Source organism: Orcinus orca, chromosome 15 (assembly GCF_937001465.1).
Source record: "Orcinus orca chromosome 15, mOrcOrc1.1, whole genome shotgun sequence".
NCBI classification, from domain to species: Eukaryota; Metazoa; Chordata; class Mammalia; order Artiodactyla; family Delphinidae; genus Orcinus; species Orcinus orca.
Genome location: NC_064573.1, coordinates 22,576,975 through 22,598,572, shown reverse-complemented (window position 1 = coordinate 22,598,572; position 21,598 = coordinate 22,576,975). Strand labels below are relative to the sequence as shown.

The 21,598-nt window shown below is 35.7% G+C and overlaps 1 protein-coding gene across 3 annotated transcripts in view; it reads left to right on the top strand.

Moving 5' to 3' along the window:
• Nucleotides 1-20,178, top strand: part of SMAD4 (SMAD family member 4) — a 60,205-nt gene extending 40,027 nt beyond the window's left edge. For 2 of the 3 annotated variants that reach the window (XM_004266108.4, XM_033421432.2), the window contains exons 9-12: nucleotides 2,383-2,566; nucleotides 3,590-3,758; nucleotides 12,032-12,170; nucleotides 13,660-20,178. In XM_004266108.4, coding sequence (XP_004266156.1) covers nucleotides 2,383-2,566; nucleotides 3,590-3,758; nucleotides 12,032-12,170; nucleotides 13,660-13,871 — 704 coding nt within the window. In that variant the 3' untranslated portion in view covers nucleotides 13,872-20,178. Of the gene's footprint in view, nucleotides 1-2,382; nucleotides 2,567-3,589; nucleotides 3,759-12,031; nucleotides 12,171-12,705; nucleotides 12,819-13,659 lie in introns of all 3 variants that reach the window. The other variant, XR_004481429.2, reaches the window with a different exon arrangement.
• The last annotated feature ends 1,420 nt before the right edge of the window (nucleotides 20,179-21,598 follow it).

The following is a 21,598-nucleotide window of genomic DNA, read 5'->3' as shown; positions in this document are numbered from 1 at the left end:
AATCTGAAAGAGAAATTAAGGAAACACTCCCATTTACCATTGCAACAAAAAGAATAAAATACCTAGGAATAAACCTACCTAGAGAGACAAAAGACCTGTATACAGAAAACTATAAAACACTGATGAAAGAAATTAAAGATGATACCAACAGATGGAGAGATACACCATGTTCTTGGATTGGCAGAATCAATATTGTGAAAATGACTCTACAACCCAAAGCAATCTACAGATTCAGTGCAATCCCTATCAAATTACCAATGTCATATTTTGCAGAACTAGAACAAAAAATCTTAGAATTTTTATGGAATCACAAAAGACCCCGAATAGCCAAAGGACTCTTGAGGGAAAAAAAACAGAGCTGGAGGAATCAGACTCCCTGACTTTGGGCTATACTACAAAGCTACAGTAATCAAGACATTATGGTACTGGCACAAAAACAGAAACATAGATCAATGGAACAAGATAGAAAGCCCAGAGATAAACCCATGCACCTATGCTCAACTAATCTATGACAAAGGAGGCAAGGATATACAATGGAGAAAAGACAGTCTCTTCAATAAGTGGTGCTGGGAAAACTGGACAACTACATGTAAAAGAATGAAATTAGAACACTCCCTGACACCATACACAAAAATAAACTCAAAATGGATTAGAGACCTAAATGTAAGACCAGACACTATAAATCTCTTAGAGGAAAACATAGGAAGAACACTCTGATGTAAATCACAGCAAGATCTTTTTTGGTCCACCTCCTACAGTAATGGAAATAAAAACAAAAGTAAACAATTGGGACCTAATGTAACTTAAAACTGTTTGCACAGCAAAGGAAACTACAAAGAAGACCAAAAGACAACCCTCAGAATGGGAGAAAATATTTGCAAATGAATCAGTGGACAAAGGATTAATCTCCAAAATATATAAACAGCTCATGCAGCTCAATATTAAGAAAAAACAACCCAATCCAAAAATGGGCAGAAAAACTAAATAGACATTTCTCCAAAGAAGACATACAGATGGCCACGAAGCACATGAAAAGCTGCTCAGCATCACTAATTATTAGAGAAATGCAAATCAAAACTACAATGAAGTATCACCTCACACCAGTTAGAATGGGCATCATCAGAAAATCTACAAACAATAAATGCTGGAGGGGATGTGGAGAAAAGGGAACCCTCTTGCACTGTTGGTGGGAATGTAAATTGATACAGCCATTATGGAGAACAGTATGAAGGTTCCTTAAAAAACTAAAAATAGAACTACCATATGACCTAGCAATCCCACTACTGGGCATATACCCAGAGAAAACCATAATTCAAAAAGACACATGCACCCCAATGTTCATTGCAGCACTATCTACAATAGCCAGGACACGGAAGCAACCTAAATGCCCATCGACAGACAAATGGATAAAGAAGATGTGGTATATATATACAATGGAATATTGCTCAGCCATAAAAAGGAACAAATTGGGTCATTTGTAGAAACGTGGATGGATCTAGAGACTCTCATACAGACTGAAGTAAGTCAGAAAGAGAAAAACAAATATTGTATATTAATGCATATATGTGGAACCTAGAAAAATGGTACAGATGAACCAGTTAGCAGGGCAGAAATTGAGACGCAGATGTAGAGAACAGACGTATGGACACCAAGGGGGGAAAGCGGTGGGGGGAAAAGCAGTGTGATGAATTGGGAGATTGGGATTGACATGTCGACACTGATGTATATAAAATGGATGACTAATAAGAACCTGCTATGTAAAAAAACAATTTAAAAAAATTATAGTAGTTAACATGAATGGACTTCACTAAAAATACAGATGGGACAAATGACCTTTCATCCAAGAGACAACTGAAAAATCCTGCTCACAGAAACTGTGTAGTTGGAGTGTAATTAACCTTGACTCTTGTCTGTGATGTCTGGCTTGGTTATGCCCTCTCTCTCATTTAGGGATCTATAAATATATACCATAGATTGATGTTATTCAAGAACACTTCTCTGAAATACGTATTAGAATCAGTGTGCTTTAAAAAAAAATAAAAGTTCAAACTACGTAGAAAATATTATGTGCAGTTAGATGAAACATCATGGTAAAAAAATTTATGTTTCTAATTTCCGTTTTTTAAATTCCCTGTTGATTGGGTACTTTCAGGTAAGAACCAAATTCCAGATTTTAAAAATGACTTTAAGTTTCAAGAATGTAAGATACTAAGCTGAAAAGTAGAAGTCATGGCAGTGCGTACTTTATAATGCATTATAAATTCTTTTGTGTGCTCTCTCTTTCCTTCACCCTTTAAGAAAAGCTTTGTCATATGGAGTGAAAGTGAAAGCCTTAAATCTTTCTCACATGATTGGCTGTTCTCTCCCATTTATCTCCTATAGCTCCTGAGTATTGGTGTTCCATTGCTTACTTTGAAATGGATGTTCAAGTAGGAGAGACGTTTAAGGTTCCTTCAAGCTGTCCTGTTGTTACTGTTGATGGTTATGTAGACCCTTCTGGAGGAGATCGCTTTTGCTTGGGTCAACTCTCCAATGTCCACAGGACAGAAGCCATTGAGAGAGCAAGGTATTGATTGTATAGTTAGATAGTTAATTTTAAAAATTGAACATAGTACATTGTCTTTTATTCAGAGATATCTTTCAATGTAAATTATGTTTTCGAATATAAAAGAATAAAGATCGTCTTGAAAATTCAGAATTTGTAAGCATTTCATTTGAATTGTAGATGTTTGTTATTTAAAAGATGATAAAATACCGTGTTTTTTAAAAGTCAGTGAGGTTTCTGTGTTTTGAATCGTAACTAGACCTTTTGGAACCCGGTTTGAAAACTAGTTTTTATTTCCTCTGATTGTATGGTATTTCTCCAAATTTATTGAGAGGAAATAACATAAAATGAAGACATGTTTCCACAGGTGTTATTTATAATGGAAGACTGATAATAAAAGGTAAATGGTTAAGTAAATTTTAATACACTTTCATTTTTATGCAGTCATTAAAATATAAAAAGTTTATATAATCAAATGTAAATACTTAAGATGAAATATTACAGGAAAACATACACAATTTTAGGTACTGTGTGATCTCAACTCTTTAAGGAAATGTGTGTGTGCATAAGCACATAATCTTGGCTCTATCCCTAGCTGTGTGATTTTGGCAAATTATCTACTCTCTAAGCCAGTGCTGTCTAATAGAATTTTCTGTGATGAAGGAAATGGTTTATATCTGTGCTGTCCAGTATAGTAACTTCTAGCCACATGTAGCTGTTGAGCAGTTAAAATTTGGCTCATGTGATTAGCTGAATTTTTAAATTAATTTAAATTGAATTGTGAAGGTTAAGTGAGAATTTATATTGAATGTTCCTGACACATAATAAGCATTATGTGAATGTTCATCATTATTACATATGAATAGGATACTAAAAAAAATAAACATACAGAAATGTTAACAGTGGCTATCTTTTGGTTATGGTGTTATATAATGTCCTTTATTCTTTAAAATTTTTCAGTATTGGGTATGCTATATAATCTGAACTAAAATTTATTTTTAAATACTTATCAAAATGAAATGTGATTCACTTTTTCTTCCTAAGGTTGCACATAGGCAAAGGTGTGCAGTTGGAATGTAAAGGTGAAGGTGATGTTTGGGTCAGGTGCCTTAGTGACCACGCAGTCTTTGTACAGAGCTACTACTTGGACAGAGAAGCTGGGCGTGCACCTGGAGACGCTGTTCATAAGATCTACCCAAGTGCATATATAAAGGTTAGTTGCAATTTTACTCAAATATTTTAGACTTGGAAAGCTCTGTTTGTTGTTTAAAGAATTGAGATGGAGGTGGGAGGAGTGTAAAAATGTCTCTTTATGTATTAAATAAGAAATTATGTTTGTATATAAAACACATTTCCTGGGCACTTTTATTGATATAATTGGTTATTTAGTTTTGTGGATGCATTCATGCCCTATTGTTTTATTAGCAAATTTGTTAAATGTTTTAGGGTAATACACAGGCTCTTGAAAATACTGAGTGAAACCTCCAAATTTCCTTTGATATAAAATATGTAAAACTCAGACTCTGAAATTGCATCTTAGCCAACCTTTAGGATTTTATGGAAGGGAATTCTAAAAGTATAGCTTTTCACATTAAGAACTGAGAAATGAAAAATTCTTCAGTACCACTTTTTTTAAGGTTAGTTATTTTGTGCATTAAATAGTTTTATTTACTATTATTTTGCAAATTAAGCCTGAGGTATTTTTCATTAATTATTACATATTCAACCTATTTTAATTTTAATTTATAACATACACTGTTTTTGAAAGTGGAAGATGGTAATTAGATACCCTAAATATATTTCTAATTTCAGATTTTTCACCGTCATCCTCAGCATGTTTAAGATTAGCTATTGTAAGTTAGTGGAATTAACTCTGCCTCATCACTTAGTCCTAGGAAATTGCTTAGCACACAAATAGAATTATCTTTATTTGTGTTTTCTAATTTTTCCACAAGGAATTTTGCTTATTTGTGCTTTATTATTTTTAAGTGGTGCTGTGTTTCCTCGTATGCTTTGTAGTCTGTTTAATATTTGTTGGCAAGTTTTTCTCAAGAGATTTTATTTTTTATTTTTTCCTTCCTGTCATGGCTTCTCCCTGTAGGGCAGTTTTGCCTTAGTCTGGCACCCTGGGATCCACATCTCAGGACCAATTCTTATATTTAGAAGGTAGAGGAATTTTTGTCCTTTGAGGAAATTGAGTTCCAATCCCCAGGTATGCTCAGGGCCTAATTTCCTGTTGCATAGATTTCTCTGATGCTTACCTATGCCATGGACAAGAATTTTATTCCTAATTGCATTTCTGAATTAACTGTCAAACTGTTTTACCAGCACTTGATTTATGGGCAGGTGCCCAGTTGTAGCCCTTGGAGAGCCTGTTTTCTCATTCCATATCACTCTGAGAAGTCAAATTCCTGTCCTCTACACCTGTTTGGTGCTGGTACCCCAAGTACCTTCTGTCTTTCGTCCTTGCTCTCCACTGTGGATTTTGTTTATCCATCATAAGTTAATGGACATGAGTTGTGTCTGCTTTTTGGCTATTATGAATAATGCTGCTATGAATAGTCATGTATAAGTTTTTAGGTAGATGTATTTTTTTCATTTTCTTGGATATATGCCTAGGAGTGGAGTTGCTGGATGATAAGATAACTCTATGTCTGACTTTTTGAGGGACTGCCAGACTGTTCTCCAGAATGGTAGTGCTGTTTTACATTTCTACCAGCAATATATATGGAGGGTTTCTGTTTCTGTATATTCTCACCAACACTTGTTATTATCTGCCTTTTTTATTTTAGCCATCCTAGTGGATATGAAGTGGTATCTGCCTCATTGTGGTTTTGATTTGCATTTCCTTAATGGCTAATAATGTTGAACTTCTTTTTGTGTATTTATTGGCCATTTGTGTATCTTCTTTGGAGAAATGTCTGTTCAGATCTTTTCCCATTTTTTAATTGGATTTTTTAGTCTTTTTATTATTGTTATAAGCGTTCTTTATATATTCTGGGTATCAGTCCTTTATCAAATACATGATTTGCAAATATCTTCTTCCATTCTTTGGCTCGTCTTTCACTTTTTGCATGATAATGATTTGCAGCACAAAAGTTTTAAAATTTAGTATAGTCTATCTATTCTTTGGTTGCTTGTGCTTTTGGTGTCATATCTAAGAAACCATTGCCTAAGGCAAGGTCATGAAGATTTATGCCTATGTTTTCTTCTAAGTGTTTTATACTTTTAGGTCTTACATTTAGGTCTATGATCCATTTTGAGTGAATTTTTGTGTATGGTGTAGGGAAAGGATTGTTCTTTTGTATGAGCACCAGTTGTTCCAGCAACCATTTGTTCAAAAGACTGTTCTTTCCCTTATTGAATTATCTTGACACCCTGTTGAAAACTCAATTGACCTTAAGTGATAAAGGGTTTTTTTCTGGGCCATCAATTCTATTTCGTTGCTGTATATATCTATCCTTGTGACAGTACTACCCTTTCTTGATTGCTATAGCTTTGTAGGAAGTTTTGAAATTGGGGAGTGCGAGCTCTCCAACTTTGTAATTTTTCAGGATTATTTTGGCTACTGCCAGCCCCTTGGATTCCCACATGAATTTTATGATTGGCTTGGAAGATACCTATTTTTAATAGTTTTTCTAGCCTTTGTATATGTTTGGAGCAGAGAGCAAAGGTGATTATGCATAACTATGCATCCATCTTGACTACAAGTCTCTGGATTACTTGTGCAATTAGAAGTGAATGGACAGAGGACTACAGTGTTGAATATATACTTTGTGCCAGACAGTAGTTATGAACTTAACGGATATGAGGTAGTATTTAAAACATTTAAGCTTAAAAAATGTGGAATCTTGTATAATTAATTTCTAGGATTGTCAAATAATGTAGGATCTCTATTTTGGTACAAATGGTCCTTGAAAAGCCACCCAGGTATGAGATGGGTCATCACTTGATAAACCACTGTCATGGATAGATTTTTATAGCAATCTCAGACTTTTGCCTTGAACAATAAATAACTCTCTTGTGGTACATTTTAGTGGAGTAAAAAAATCCCATTTTTGTTATATTAACTAAGATTTAAAAATAGTTATTTCTGTTTACTAAGTATATTGTTCTTCAGAAGAGTCTTCTCATTAGCCAGAAAGAGATGCAAGTTTATCCTAAATCTAACCATTGGCCTTTTCTTCATTTACTAATTTTTTGGGCCGCAGTAACTAAAGTTTAGGTTGTCAGGTAGATTTTCACCAGAGATCATGTTACTGGGGTGAATTGCATACAGATACATGAACCCTTGGAAGGAGTGCCCTTACATTGGGGAGTCCACATGGGGGAATCCATCCCTACCCCCAATACACATAGATACACACAAACACATTTTTTTCTTTTTAGTTAAAATGAGGAAAACATAGGTTTAAAGAACCATTCTTCCATTTTATAAACCAAGAAGCTAGGACTAAATTGTATTTTTTTTTCTCCTAAGATGTTGATTTTTTTTTTCCTGCTTCTCTTATGATATAGCAGTCACCTTATATTTATGAAAATCTGATGTAACAAAATGGCATTTTACAAGCTTTAAATGGAGCAAATGTTTGAATTCTGTTTAAGTGGCATTGCTCTTTTGCTTTCAAAAGTAAGATCTGTTTTGTTTTTGTTGCTTAAGCAGTAGACACTCAGGTTTTTTAAGAGTTTTTTTGAGATACTGAGATAATTCACATACCATATAATTCACCCATTAAAAGAGTACAATTGAGTGATTTTTAGTATATTCACAGAGTTGTGCAACCATCACCACAATCAATTTTAGAACATTTTCTTCACCCCAGAAAGAAACCTTGTACTCTTTAGCTGTTACCTCCCAACAACCCATTTCCGCCAGCTCTAGACAACCACTAACCTACTTTTTCTCTCTATAGATTTGCCTACTCTGAACAGTTTTTATAAATGGAATCATATAATGTGGTCTTTTGTGACTTCTTTCACTAAGCATAATGTTTTCAAGCTTCATCCATGTAGCATATATCTGTACTTCATTCCTTTTAGGGCTGAATGATATTTCATATACCACATTTTGTTTATCCATTCATCAGTTGATGGACATACGAGTTTCTACTTTTTGGCTATATTATGAATAATACCACTATGAACATTCACGTACAGATTTTTGTGTGAACATACGTCTTCATTTCTCTTGCATATACCAAGGAGTGGAATTGCTGGATCATAAAATAACTCTGTGTAACTTTTTAAGGGACTGCCAAACTGTTTTCCAAAGTGGCTGTAGCATTTTATATTTACAGCAGCAGTATATGAAGTTTCTGATTTCTCTACAGTCTCATGAATACTTGTTGCTATCTGTCTTTTTGATTTTAGCCATCCTAGAGGGTGTGAAGTGGTATCTCATTGTGGTGGTTTTTGATATGCATTTCTCTTATGATGATGAGTCAGGTTTGTTTTTGAACACATATGTTAGGGGCAGGGGGCAGGCTGTGTTTCTAAACCACAGCTGGACTAGGTTGAAGGTTATTATGATCCCACTTAAATTTATTCCCAGTTACTATATATCATGATTCTTACCTCCAGGTCAGATTACTTAGCAAGTCCTTAAAGCAGTCTTATATTCAGATGCCCGGTATACCACCAACACAATTATCTGTTTCTCTTTCTGGATTACTATTTCTTGGTGTTGATTTAAACAGAGTACTGTAATTGAGCCTTATAAAGAAGAATGCCAAAATTTGACTCCTGGTTGAAAGGGAATATCCTGAAGACACTCACCTTTGTTAAATAATAAGTTTGTAATAAACTTATATGAGAGTAACCACAGGAAATGTGTTTAAATAAATGAAATCAGAGGTAAATTGTTGATTAGCCCAGGGGTGGTGATGAAATATGTTTTGGATCTGAGCCAAAAAGAATATTTAAAACCTTTGGTTACTTTGAATTGTTTTTATCAACAACTCAGTCAAATTTTGAAAGGAAGATGGTTGCATTTCAATGAAAGCCTTAATTTTACTATCCAGTATAACAGATGAAACCTATTATGGTATAGACAGAGTATACAGTGGGGAGGCAGCCTGAGTTTTAGTTAGCAGTATAGCCAATAATATGTCTTTTGGTGTGGGTGCTGTAATTACATAAATAACCCATGTGGAAAGAAGGTTTGCTGAGGTGCTTAATGAATCGTTTTTACTACATCTGCAGATAAAAGGTTTAAAATTTCATCTCTGTGGTTAATATGTGCTCCTGGTGTTAGCATAGATTTAGATTAAGACAGTCGTAATTATGATTGTTTATAACATATTGTAAAGAACCTATGTGTGAATATCTCTTGGTTATTTTTAATAACTCATGGTGGAGGTGGGGATATGTTGAGAACATATTGAACCCTGGGAATTTATAAGTAAGCTGTATTCCCTCCTCCCGGGCCATACTAGGTTAATGATGGTTAAAAAAATTTTTTTTTAAGTGGTTGTAAAGACCTAAATGTGAAACATAAACCTCTTAGAGGATAACATAGGAGATGATCTTGGGTATGGCAATGACTTTTTAGATACAACATCAAATGCAGGATCCATGAAAGAAACAGTTGATAGGCTGGACTTCATTAAAATTAAAAATGGCTGCTCTACGAAGGACAGTGTCAAGAGAATGAGATGATTAGCCACAGAGTGGGAGAATATATTTGCAAAAGACACATCTGATAAAGGACTGTTATCGAAAATATAGAAAACACTTAAAACTTAACAGTAAGAGAACAACCTGATTAAAAAATGGGCAAAAGACCTGAATAGATGCTTCAGTGAAGAGGATACATTGATAGCAAGTAAGCATATGAATAGATGTTCAAGTTCATGTCATTAGGGAATTGTGAATTAAAACAACAGTGAGATACCACTACATACTAGTAGGCTAAGATCCAAAACACTGACAAAACCAAATGCTGGCCAGGATGTGGAGCAACAGGAACTCTCATTCATTACTGGTGGAAATGCAAAATGGTACAGCTACTTTGGAAGACAGTTTGGTAGTTTCTTACATAGCTAAATGTATTCTAACCATATGATCCATCAGTCACACTCCTTAATATCCACCCAAATGATTTGAAAATGTATGTCCACACGAAAACCTACACACGGATGTTTACAGCAGCTTTATTCACAGCTGCCAAAAACTTAGAAACAACCAACATGTCCTTCAGTAGGTGAATGGGTAAATAAACTGTGGTACATCCACAGAGTGGAATGTTATTCAGCACTAAAAAGAAATGAGCTATTAAGTCATGAAGAGACATGGAGGAACCTAAAATGCATATTACTAAGTGAAAGAAGCCAATCTGAAAAGGCTACATACATGTTGTATGACTCCAACTCTGTGACATTCTGGAAAAGGTAAAACTATGGAGACGGTAAGAAGATGAGTGGTTTCCAGGGATAGAGAGGAGGGAAGAACTCATAGGCAGTGCGCAGAGGATTTTTAGGGTAGTGAAAGTACTCTGTATGGCACTACAACGTTGGATACGTGTCGTTATACATTTGTCTAAACCCATAGAATTATAAAACCAAGAGTTACCCTAATGTAGCCTGTGATTTGGAGTGATAACGGTGTGTCAGGGTAGGTTCATCGATGTAGCAGGGGCACCACTGTGGTGCGGGGCGTTGACGGTGGGGGAGGCTGTGATTGAGTAGGGAGGCAGAGCTCACTTTACTTTTTACCCAGTTTTATCTTGAGCCTAAAACTGCTCTAAAAAATAAGATTTGTTAGTTTCTTTCTTTAAAAAGAAGTGGTTGTAGAGCTATTTGGCATTTCAAATATTTGAGTCCCACTTTGTACTGTGCTAGGTGATGCCTTCTAAGAGGTCAGAGAGCCCAGTGGAAAATTTCAGAATCTAATGGACTCTTGGGAATCTTGAAAAAACAGTGGGTTTTGTTCTGGGCATTGTGGGATTTCTGATTTCCAGACCTGACTTTGTCATGCTTTCTGTTCTGAAGCCTTTTAGGACTGATAGTTTGGTCAGGTAATAAATACATCTATTTGTGACAAATTTCTAACTCTTCAGAGAATGGGATAGTCTTAAGTTTTGTCCGTCATTGATGCTGGAAGATTGGCATTGAGTAGAGAAATAAGTAAATAGGAATGTGGTTTGCTGTTTGGAGAGGGTTCTCTTGTTTATTGTTGTTGTATGCTCTTATGTTTCATGTAAATACCATGGCTAAAGACAGTCAGAATTTTTCAGGCATCTGAAAACTAATGGTTTGGGTTTCAAACCTGTTGTTTATCTGATAAAGTACTATGTTATGCGTTCTTTGATTTCTTTTATTGTCAGGGATAATTATGCTTGCTTATATTTGGGTTTTGTGCATACTAGAAGGATTTTTTTTAATGTAATTTACTCTTGACAAAGGAATATAGTCACATGGTTCAGAAATTAAAATGATATAAAAAAAGTGCATTGAGCAGTCTTGCTTCTACTCTGTCCTTGTTTTCCTTTCTTGCAACTTCTAAGATGATCACTCTGCTTGTGTAATCTTCCAGTGCTTTAAAAAATGCCAGCCCTTGGCATGGCTGATAAAGAACATTGAAATTACTTATGAACTCCTTAACTTATCCTGAAAGGTCAATGGCTACATGGGAGGCCAAAACTAAAATAAAATATAATAAGTAACATTTATTGACAGCTTACTGTATACTATGCCAAGTTTATAACAACCTTATAAAAAAGCATGTACACTTAGCATTCCCATTTTATAGATAAGAAAATTGAGGCCTCAGAGAGGTTAAGAAATTTAACCCATGTAGGTAGCAGGTATCAGTGATAGGATTCAAAGCTAAGCATTTTTTTTTTTATCACGAGCATACAGAAAGTAATGAGAAACTAGTTAATGAAATCCCATGTATCTATCACTGAGATTCAGTAGTTGTTAAGATTTTACATTTACTTGATCTATTCTTTTTCCTCTGTTTCTAAAGTATTTTAAAACAAGTCCTAAATATCATGTTATTTTGCTCCTATGGATTAAAGTGTGCATCTCTGAGAAATGTAGTTGTTTTCTTATATAGTGACAGTGCCTTTTATTCACTCCTCCAAATAGAATGATAAAGAAAAGAAGTTGGCCATATGATCTAGGCCATCGATTCAGCCTAAAGAAAACTCTCAGCAATTTGGTTATGAAAGGGAGGGATGATTTCTTAACTGTTCATTTTACACAGTGGTGTGGTTTTTCACAAGGACAATAATGGCTGCCCCACACTGAACTCTAGATAAAGGATACAGAGAGCTGTGGCAGCCAAAGCTGTCCTCATAGTGAAATGTGCCTCTTGGTGAGCTTCAAGCCACCTTTCCTAAGAACTACATATACATAAAAAATTAAAATTTTGAATTCTTTAATTCTGAGAGCTGAATTAAGCTATGAGTTTTATGCATTGGTTTTTGATGTATGGAATATTTTCTGCTGGACTCATGGCATGAGACTTATACTTTTTTTTAAGGTCTTTGATTTGCGTCAGTGTCATCGTCAGATGCAACAACAGGCAGCTACTGCACAAGCTGCAGCAGCTGCCCAGGCAGCAGCCGTGGCAGGAAACATCCCTGGCCCCGGATCAGTAGGTGGAATAGCCCCAGCTATCAGTAAGTATACTTTTGATTTTTTTTTTTTTAAAGTGCAATAGTTGGCGTTTTATCTTGATTGACTCAGTTGATTAGTTAATTTAAGCAATAATAGAAATTAAAGTTCTTTTTACTGGGATAACATTTTTGAATTTGTAAACAAAAAAAAAGAAAACTGTTATTCTGTAATAGTTGCCCTTTGTCTAGGACCCTGTGTTCATTCTTTTTGTATCAAAAAAGGGAGTATGGGATAAAGGAGAAAGGGGGTTATTATATTATATTGATCAGTCTCCCCTTTTTTTTGCTGATGCTTTTAATTCTTGCCTCACCAGCCAGGGTGGGTTGAGATCACCGACATGCTTTGCTTTATTCTAGAAGGAAAGCATATTTCAGTTTCAGAGTTAGGCACCTCTCCAGTTTTTTCTTAAGTATGCTAAGCATGGAGAGAAAACTAAGTGAGGGTGGTATTTTGGTAACTTGTAGACTTTTTTTTAATTTTAGGGTAAAATTGAACTGTGTGCCAGGTTTCACACTGATGGGGAATTTTTTACTGCAGAGTTAAACTCCTGACTATAGACTTTTATGATGGAAACACGTGGCACCCATCTTCCACGTCTGAAGGCATAACTAGTGATTCATTCAACCCCTGTTCTTAACCTCTTCAGTGTGGTAAGCAAATCACACTGGCTAAGAAAACTGCAGTGGCCCTGCAGGTTTCTCTACAGTACATAACAAATTCCTCCCATTAGTTTCATTGTAATATTGATGAATGCAGATTGACTATATGACTGTATGTTCTGGAAAATTAGATGCAGAGTCTCCGTTGTGACTTATGTTCAGGAGTTTACAATTTAGAGGTAGATAAGGCATACTCATTTAGAAAATTTTATTTTTTAAAAGATTTGGGCATCTAAACCATTAATTTGCTAGTTTTGATGTTATAAACATGCTTTTACTAAAGAATCCAGATCTATTATTAAATTTTTCATTCTCATCTACTGCTCCCTGTTGAGTAATTACGTATTATCTCTGTTACATTGTGAAACTGAGAGACAGACATCATCTGGGTCATCCAAGAAGTCTTAGTGGAACCAGGACTGTTAACTGTCTCATTATTAGTCATGTCTTACTCTGAACTAGACTGTTTAGACAGACAGTAAGGTTCTTAGAACCAACCTGTAGACATGCACTACCTCTTAAAAACAAGTTGTTTTTTATTCCTTCACCTCTACTTCTAAAGAGAAAAACAGGTGGGGTGTTGGTGGATTGTGGTAATTCATAATTGATGGTAGCTAGAAGACCCATGTGGAATGTAGGTGGTCTTTACCAAAAGTTTTCAGTCCCTGTTGATAAAGTATAGATCTACACTTACTTTTTGGCACCTTGACAGAGAAGTTATATGCTGGGGAGAATGAAGTAAAGAAAGCTAATCACCTTATTAATGTAAGATTTAGGGAGGATGGGAAGAGATCAGCTGTCCCTCTGACGTCATCTAAATCTTTTCTGTTAGGTTTGTCAGCTGCTGCTGGAATCGGTGTTGATGACCTTCGTCGTTTATGCATACTCAGGATGAGTTTTGTGAAAGGCTGGGGGCCTGATTACCCAAGACAGAGCATCAAGGAAACACCTTGCTGGATTGAGATTCACTTACACCGGGCCCTCCAGCTCCTAGATGAAGTACTTCACACCATGCCTATTGCCGACCCACAGCCTTTAGACTGAGGTCTTTTAACTTAATGTTGGGGCCCTTAACATTATCAGGATGGTGGACTATAAAATGCAATCCTGTTTATAATCTGAAGATATATTTCACTTTTGTTCTGCTTTATCTTTTCATAAGGGGTTGAAAAATGTGTTTGCTGCCTTGCTCCTAGCAGACAGAAACTGGATTAAAACAATTTTTTTTTTCCTATTTAGAACTTTTCAGGCATGGCTCAGAGCTTGAAGATCAGGAAAAACACATTCTTATTAAATCTTCACCAGTTATGTATGAAGGAATCATTCCAATGCTGGAAAATTTAGCCCTTTAAAATGTTTTAGAGCCTTTTATATGCAGAACATTGATATGTGTGTTATTCTACAGAATAAATTCAATATTGCTGATTTTAAAGGCAGAGAAGTTCTCAAAGTTAATTCACCTATATTATCTTGTGTGTGAGTTGTTATTGTTGAACATACTTTACTCCAAAATATTGTGCCATGCGGGTGAGTTAATTTTACCAAGAGCAACTTTACTCTGTGTTTAAAAAAGAAGATAGTAATGTATTATAACCTTTTATGCAAATGTTTTTTTCAAGTTAAACTAGTGAAGATGATTTCAATTCAGATTGTCTTGCGACTTCAATTTTCTTTTGCCAAGGCAAAACACTAATCTCTGTATATTGAGAATTCCTTAAAATTACCAAAGGAATATCATTTAAAATTACATTTGTTATCTTTGTTGGATAACTATTTATCATGAAATCTACTTTAGCCATGTTAAACAGTAGATGTATTCTATATTTCTAGGCACAGGGTTGGTTACTAAGAAGCCTAGAGGAGGAATTTCTTTCCTTCATTAACATAGGGAAAGGTTTTGTATTTTTAAAAACACTAAAAGCAGTGTCACTCCATCTAATATCTTAACCATTCTGCAAAGGTGGCAGTGCTTAAACTAAATAATGAATATTTTGGGAATTGCTAAATTCTGTGTTAAATACAGTGCAGAATAAGGGAAACATTACCGTTCATAATAGGTAGTTTGGATATTTTTGTACTTGATTTGATGTGTGACTTTTTTTTCGTATACTGTTTGTCATGTATGTTATGACATTGTTTAAAATTCAGTTTTTGTATCTTGGGGCAAGACTGCAAACTTTTTTATACCTTTTGGTTATTCTAAGCCCTTTGCCATCAATGATCATATCAATTGGCAGTGACTTTGTATAGAGAATTTAAGTAGAAAAGTTGCAAATGTATTGACTGTACCACAGATACAATATGTATGCTTTTTACTTAGCTAGTAGCATAAATAAAACTGAATCTCAACATGCAAAGTTGAATTCTAGGTTTGATTTTTAAGTTTTTTTTCTTTTGCACTTTTGAGTCCAACCTTAGTGGCGAGACACCTTCTACTAAGTGACAGGCAAACAGCCAGTACTATTGGGCAGCTTTGGTTTTTTTCTCCCACTCTACCAGGACTTCCCTATGGACATTATGTATCAAGTGTAGGGTTGGTTATTTTTTTAACTTTTATTTTACTGTAGCAAAACTAGGCCTGATTGTCTATAAGATAAGTAGGTTGTCTACAGGATAAATAGTGTGAAATAAATCAAGGATTATCTTTCAGATGTTTTTGCTTTCTTCATGGAGGGCCTTTCTAAGTGTAATAAGATTATTTCAGGTGTGTTACAAGTTTGAGACATGAGAAACACTTAATGCATGATAGTCATCCTTATATCAACTTAAATCAACAAATCTTCTACTTCTTTGCTTAGGTCTTCTTAGTAAGACCATCCTAGAAACCACTGAGTTTGCTTATTGCTGTGATTTAAACATATCTTGATCCAAGCTACTTGTATTTTGTTTTTTAAAATAACATTTCTACCAACTCATTTATACTCTTGAGTACTTACAGATACTTCTGTTAAAGACCTAATCTTAATCTGTAAAGTTTGGTGATTTTACGTTTTATTGGCAGATTTTTTAAAAGGTATCTTCATTCTCTAGAAATTTTTTACTTAGGTCTGTTTTATTGTGAATGAAGAATAGGAGCAAGAGGGGAGAGAGTTTTAGAATAACAGATTTTAAAAATCGAGGATGTTAGATTAGAACCACAAGCATGCTATGATATAATCCATTGCCTCCTATTCTACTTTAAAGAAGGTTTACATGTTTAATCATCTAGGGAAAGTATTGTGGAAAATATTTGCTAAGTAGTCTGTCTTTCAGGCCAAGCCACCCACTTTGGTTTCCTTTTGCAAAGAGCCATAAAAATACGACAAGTACATAGAAGTACTTCTAGTTATTAATTGCTTTATACTTGTGCCTAGGTTCAGTCACATGCTTTTGAGAAAACATCTAGTATGTTATAATCAGTTATTTCTGAGGGCTTATAGTTGTTGAACAGTATTTACGTTTCTTAGAGCTAGTCATCTTTGATGAGTAAGACTAAAAGAATCACAGTGTTTAAGATTTTATGGCTATTTTAAGAGTAGAATAGTGTCCACAGTTCTTGGAATCTGATTGCTCTGAGTATATGGTTCTGGGTGTGTTTTCTCTAGCTAGTTCATATCTCAGAGACTCTCAGAATATTGAATTTCAGTGGAAGCTGAGAGAGAGATGAACCAGGTTTGTACCTTTATAATCAATCCAGTATGAGGCCCATTCCACTTTTGTCTAGTGCCTTTCAGTGCATTATCAAAGGGAAATCCTTAAATCCAAAATGGTGTTGCCTTTATTTTCCAGGGAGTAGATTCTTTTGTGGGATATAGTCTGTCATTTTTTATAGTATACTACCCCTGGTATACAAAGATAATGATAATAAATCACTGCCGTATAACCTTGTTTTTCTAGAAGCATGGCTCGTTTGTATTGACCTAATAGGCAAATGGGTTGCCTGTCCCATTCCTCCTGTAAACATTGTAGGTTTACAGGTTGAGTGACCTGGCTTAGGGATAACCATACTCAGAATACCCAAATAAAATGAACACATATGAGCTGTGTTGTATTTCAAAGTTAAAAATCCACTTTCGTGTGGAAGGGTGTAGTGTAGAGAGGGGGTATTTGTAATAGAACATTGAAGGCAAAATAAAATGTCCTGTCTTCCAGATGATAAATATCTTATTTCGAAAGTTTATTGCAGTTGTCTTTTTGACCATGCCCATCTGAAGAAGGGAAATTTTACATGTTCCGTGGTGCTCCTTAAGTATATGTGGAGGTTAAAGAATATATGGTGAAGTATTTCGATTCCTGGTTTGGTGGTAACTAGTTAGTAGTTACTAGCTATTATGAAAAATCAGATTAGTTCAGAACCTCTTTGAGAGCCTTTTGGAAGAAGAAGTTTTATTCTCAGTAAGGCAGAATAATCCTTTTTGTTGATAGTTTCTATAGGTTGCTCCCTCCATCATTGAGTCATTTTGCTGGCATTTAATAATAGCAGATTGGGAAAATGGTGAATTTTAGGTTACTGGGGTAAATGAGTATATGAAAGCAATTACCTGTATGTAAAGTCAGTTAACAACTCTTTTGTGGATGGGGTTTGGCTAAGACTAGCAGATAAAAAAAATGCTTTTTTTTTTTCCTTCCTAAAGGCAGAACCCATTGTTGCGGATAGCTATCTGTAAATAATCACCTAAGTCCTCCTTTGCAAGATTATTGAAGATGGGGTATGAGAATCTTGTGTGCAACCTTTCTATTTTTTCCTCACAACTAGATAATTTCTTTTCTCCTAAGATATATCAGGAAGGATGTAAAAAGTTAGTGGCCTTATTCATAGCATCCTCAGGCCCAGCCTTGTCTGTAAGCACTTGTCCCAGTGTTGCTAGGTTGTTTATCTTATTTATCTGGTATCACTGTGGAATGGAATTTTCTGCATAATCCAAACTTGCCTTATTTAAACAGTAAAACTTTTTTTACTTTGGCCATTTTTTTGGGTGGAGTTATTTGATATGTATATTAGAGAACATACTAGATACAGTGTTTCTTTTGTGCCTCCTGTCTTGTAGACTTTAGAGGCTGCTAAGACATGTGGGACTGTTTTACCTGCACTAAATGGTCGCAGACTCCTATGGTTTGGAATGTTTGTTTTGGTATACTCCCCCCGCCCCTTTAATGACAGCAACCACTTCCTGTGTGTTACTAGTATACCTCCCCTTAGTTCCTTCTTCCCTTTCTGATTCATTTTCCCGACTGGGCAAGGAAGCCAGATAACCATACTTATTAGAACTTTCTTTAAAACACCAGGGCAAACTGGGACAGGACCCAAGGAAGTTTCCTGTAAAGTATTGAAAAGAACTTCACTGCTTTGGCATTTGATATCAGTTTGACTGCTTAGTGTGCTTCCTGATTCTTGCTGAGTTTCAGGTAGTTCAGATAGAGAGAAATGAGTCATATTCATAATTTTCCCCTTTGAAAGGTTTAGTTGCTTCCACTTGAATGCTGCTCAAACAAATACTGGGGTTACAAGGGTTGGTTACTAAGTTAGCATCAATAGCCAGAGGCAATACCATTACCTAGAGGACACCAGCAAAAAGAAAAAGAACAGCAAAAAAAATAAAAACCTTGGAAAATGAGGGGGTCATTTTGTTTTGTTTTGGTGTCCCCTTTTTGAGTCCTATCTTCTGGCCTTCCTCCTCTACAGATATTTTTGACCTTTAGGTGCCTTTATGAGAATTGAGGGTCTGATATCCTGCCCCAAGGAGTAGCTAAAGTGATTGCTGATGTTTTCAGGGATTTTAACATCAGACTTGAATGAGTGAATGAACCTTTTTTTCTTTTCCTTTCATCATCTTTTTTTTTTTTTTAAATGTAGGAAGAACTAAGGAGAAAACTCTAGTGAAGACAATCATTTCTCTCTATTGATGCGGATAATTTTCAGCTTATTTCAGATGCTTTCTCAATAGGTCTCAGAACTAGTGTTCTTGTTCAACCTGAAACTAGTAGTGGCTCTGGGCTGGGGCCAGACAGTTGCACTCTCTAGTTTGCGCTCTGCCACTAATTTGATGTATGACCTTGGGCAAGTCATTTACCTTCTTTGGGCCTCAGTTGCCTCATCTGTAAAATGAGGGAGTTGGACTAGATGAGTTCTTCCAGCTCTGAAGTTTAAGTGACCTTGCCTACCTTGCAGCAGTTTTTGATTTCTTCCTTACCTTTGGTCTGCTGTCTGAGGGGGCTTTTTACTTATTTCCACATTATTCAAATGAGACTAGGCTTGATATTTTATTACTGTTCTGTGGACAAGAAGTTACATAATATGTCCTTAAAACTTAAATTCAACCAAAGGCCTAGCACCGCCTTGGGGGCTGCAATAAATACTTAAAAAAAAAAATGGAGAAAAGCCTTTATCTTATTTTCCCATCATCTCTATTCAAGGTGTATTAAGGCTTTTTTTGGAGTCATGATATTCTACCTTTTGGGTTGGTATGTGTGTGACACCATCCTCTTAAGTACTGTGTGCTGGTAGTTTTTTCTTTAAAATGGATTGAAAACTTACTGTAAATGCCTAATGGTTATTAGAGGTCATTGCTTTGGGTCTTTGGTTTCTTAACTCTTCTATTCTGAAAACAGGGAAATTCCCTTGAACTGTGTCAATTAAAATGGTTTATATGACTCAAGAAATTAATACCAGTGGATGATTATTCACTTTATTTTTGGCTCTTTTTAGGTCCATTTTGATTAGAAGACTTTTGGCTGGAGCATTCCTTTCAGAGTTCTCTTCCAGCCTATCCTTGGATGAGTATAATTAATGGACTTGGCTTTTTCAAGGACCTTGAGAACCTTCCTTGGGGGGTGGGTCAAGGGTAGGGGGTTGGGGAGTCCTGGTAGAGGCCAGCTCTGTGGTAGCTGGAAAGGAAGGAATGAAACCAGCTGCTGTTGCTGTGGCTGCTTGTCATTGATAGAAGGACTCATGGGCTTGGATTGGTTAAAAGGCCAAACATAGAGTCAGCAAACTTCTTCCAAGTTGGGTTCTGGCCGATGCCTTGGACATGTGATTTAAGGGAAAAGTGTGAAAGCTCCTGGATGATGAAAACCTGGTGAGCTGCAGAACCATTTGGAGGAGGTGACTAGGGGTTGGGAACAGATTTGGTGATAGTACTTCCCAACTCTGTCTCCTTCTCTGAAGTCAGAGGAATGCAGCTATGCCAAAACTCACAGAAGAGCCACATTTAACCTCTGCTTTTGAGAAAACTGGTTAGCTAAGGCTGGTAGTTCCTTTGTGGCTTTTTGTATACTTTTGCCTGGTTGAAGTCTGTGGCTAAAAAATAGTTGAACCTTTCCTGAGAACTCTGTAACAAAGTATGTTTTTGATTAAAAGAGAAAGCCAATTAAATCATTATGTGCTCATTCTTTTTCTTAAAGCCTGTGGATGTTTTAGATCTAGAAAGAATTTCTAATCACGTAGCGAATTCTCAGACTTGAGGACATTTTCCTTCATTGCTTTGTGACAATTGAAATGGGAACTACAGCATTTCAAATATGACCATGGGAGAACAGTCCCCATTCTTACCTCATTTCTAAAAGGAGAGAGTGGAATGATGGTGGTTGAAGAGGTGGGTACTAGGGAATTATGAGAACCAAGATGCTTAAAGGAGAGACAGAAATTGGAAATTGGAGACTGACCCTATCATTGCCCATCTAAGGATAAAGAAAGCTATTCCCCCCTAGCTGCCTCCTTTATGAAATGAGGGGTCAGTGTGGGGCAGGGGGTGGTCAGGTAAGGTTTTTCTTTGGCAATGGCTTGTAAAAAAAAAAAAAAAAAAATCACGACCAAATCAGAATTTTCTTTCTGGTCTTGCTGATGTGAGTTCCAGAGACATTTATCAGGCCGAGAGACTCATTCTCGCCTGACCTAAAATTTACAGTATTTTAAGCTGAACTTGGAGAGGGTTGTTGATTGGCATGCTGTTGAGGGGAAAAAAACGAAACACAAAAAGCATTCCTTTGTGGAACTCTTCAGGAGTAAGGGCAGTTTTGTGTATTCTTCATCTCTCTCTGCCCTCTGCTTTTGACCCTTGATTCTTTGTGCTTTATTCCATCTCCTGCCTTATCACAGCTCCCACAAATGACAACCTGAAAAGTCCCAACTCCTCTTCAAACCCTTCTCACCCTGTCTTCTCACTGTGATAAATTGTAGTGCCCTTTACCCTCAGCCCCTTCTGTTCTAAAAGAACAATTCTTTTAGTTCTGGCCCTACTTTGGGGATGGCATCTACTTCTTTATTTTGATGTAGTCCTTTTGGGCCAGACAGATGGACAGGATGGGTTCAGGGAATTTGTCACCAGCAGACCTATCCTAAAAGAATGATGCTTAAAGGAGTTTCTCTAAACAGAAAGGAAATGATAAAAGAAGAAAGGTAATATCAAGAAGAAATTAAAAATATGGTAAGCAAAATAATATATATGGTAAGCAAGAATATGTGTTAATACATAAATCTCATCTTGAGTTTTCTAAATTATGTTTGCTAGTTGAAGCAAAAATTGCAACACTACCTAAGGTGATTCTAAATGTATACAGAGTAAATATTTAAAACTATGAAAAAGCTAACCAAAGAGATAAACTCAGAAATACTATAGATAAATCAAAATGGAATTCTAAAACATGTTCAGTAACTCACAATGAGGCAGGGCAGAAAAGAAAACAAGCAAAAAAACAGAACAAAGAGAAAATGTTTTTAAAAATGTCAGACTTACTATCTAACATACTAATGATTATATTAAATGTAAATGGTTTAAATATACTAATTAAAAGAC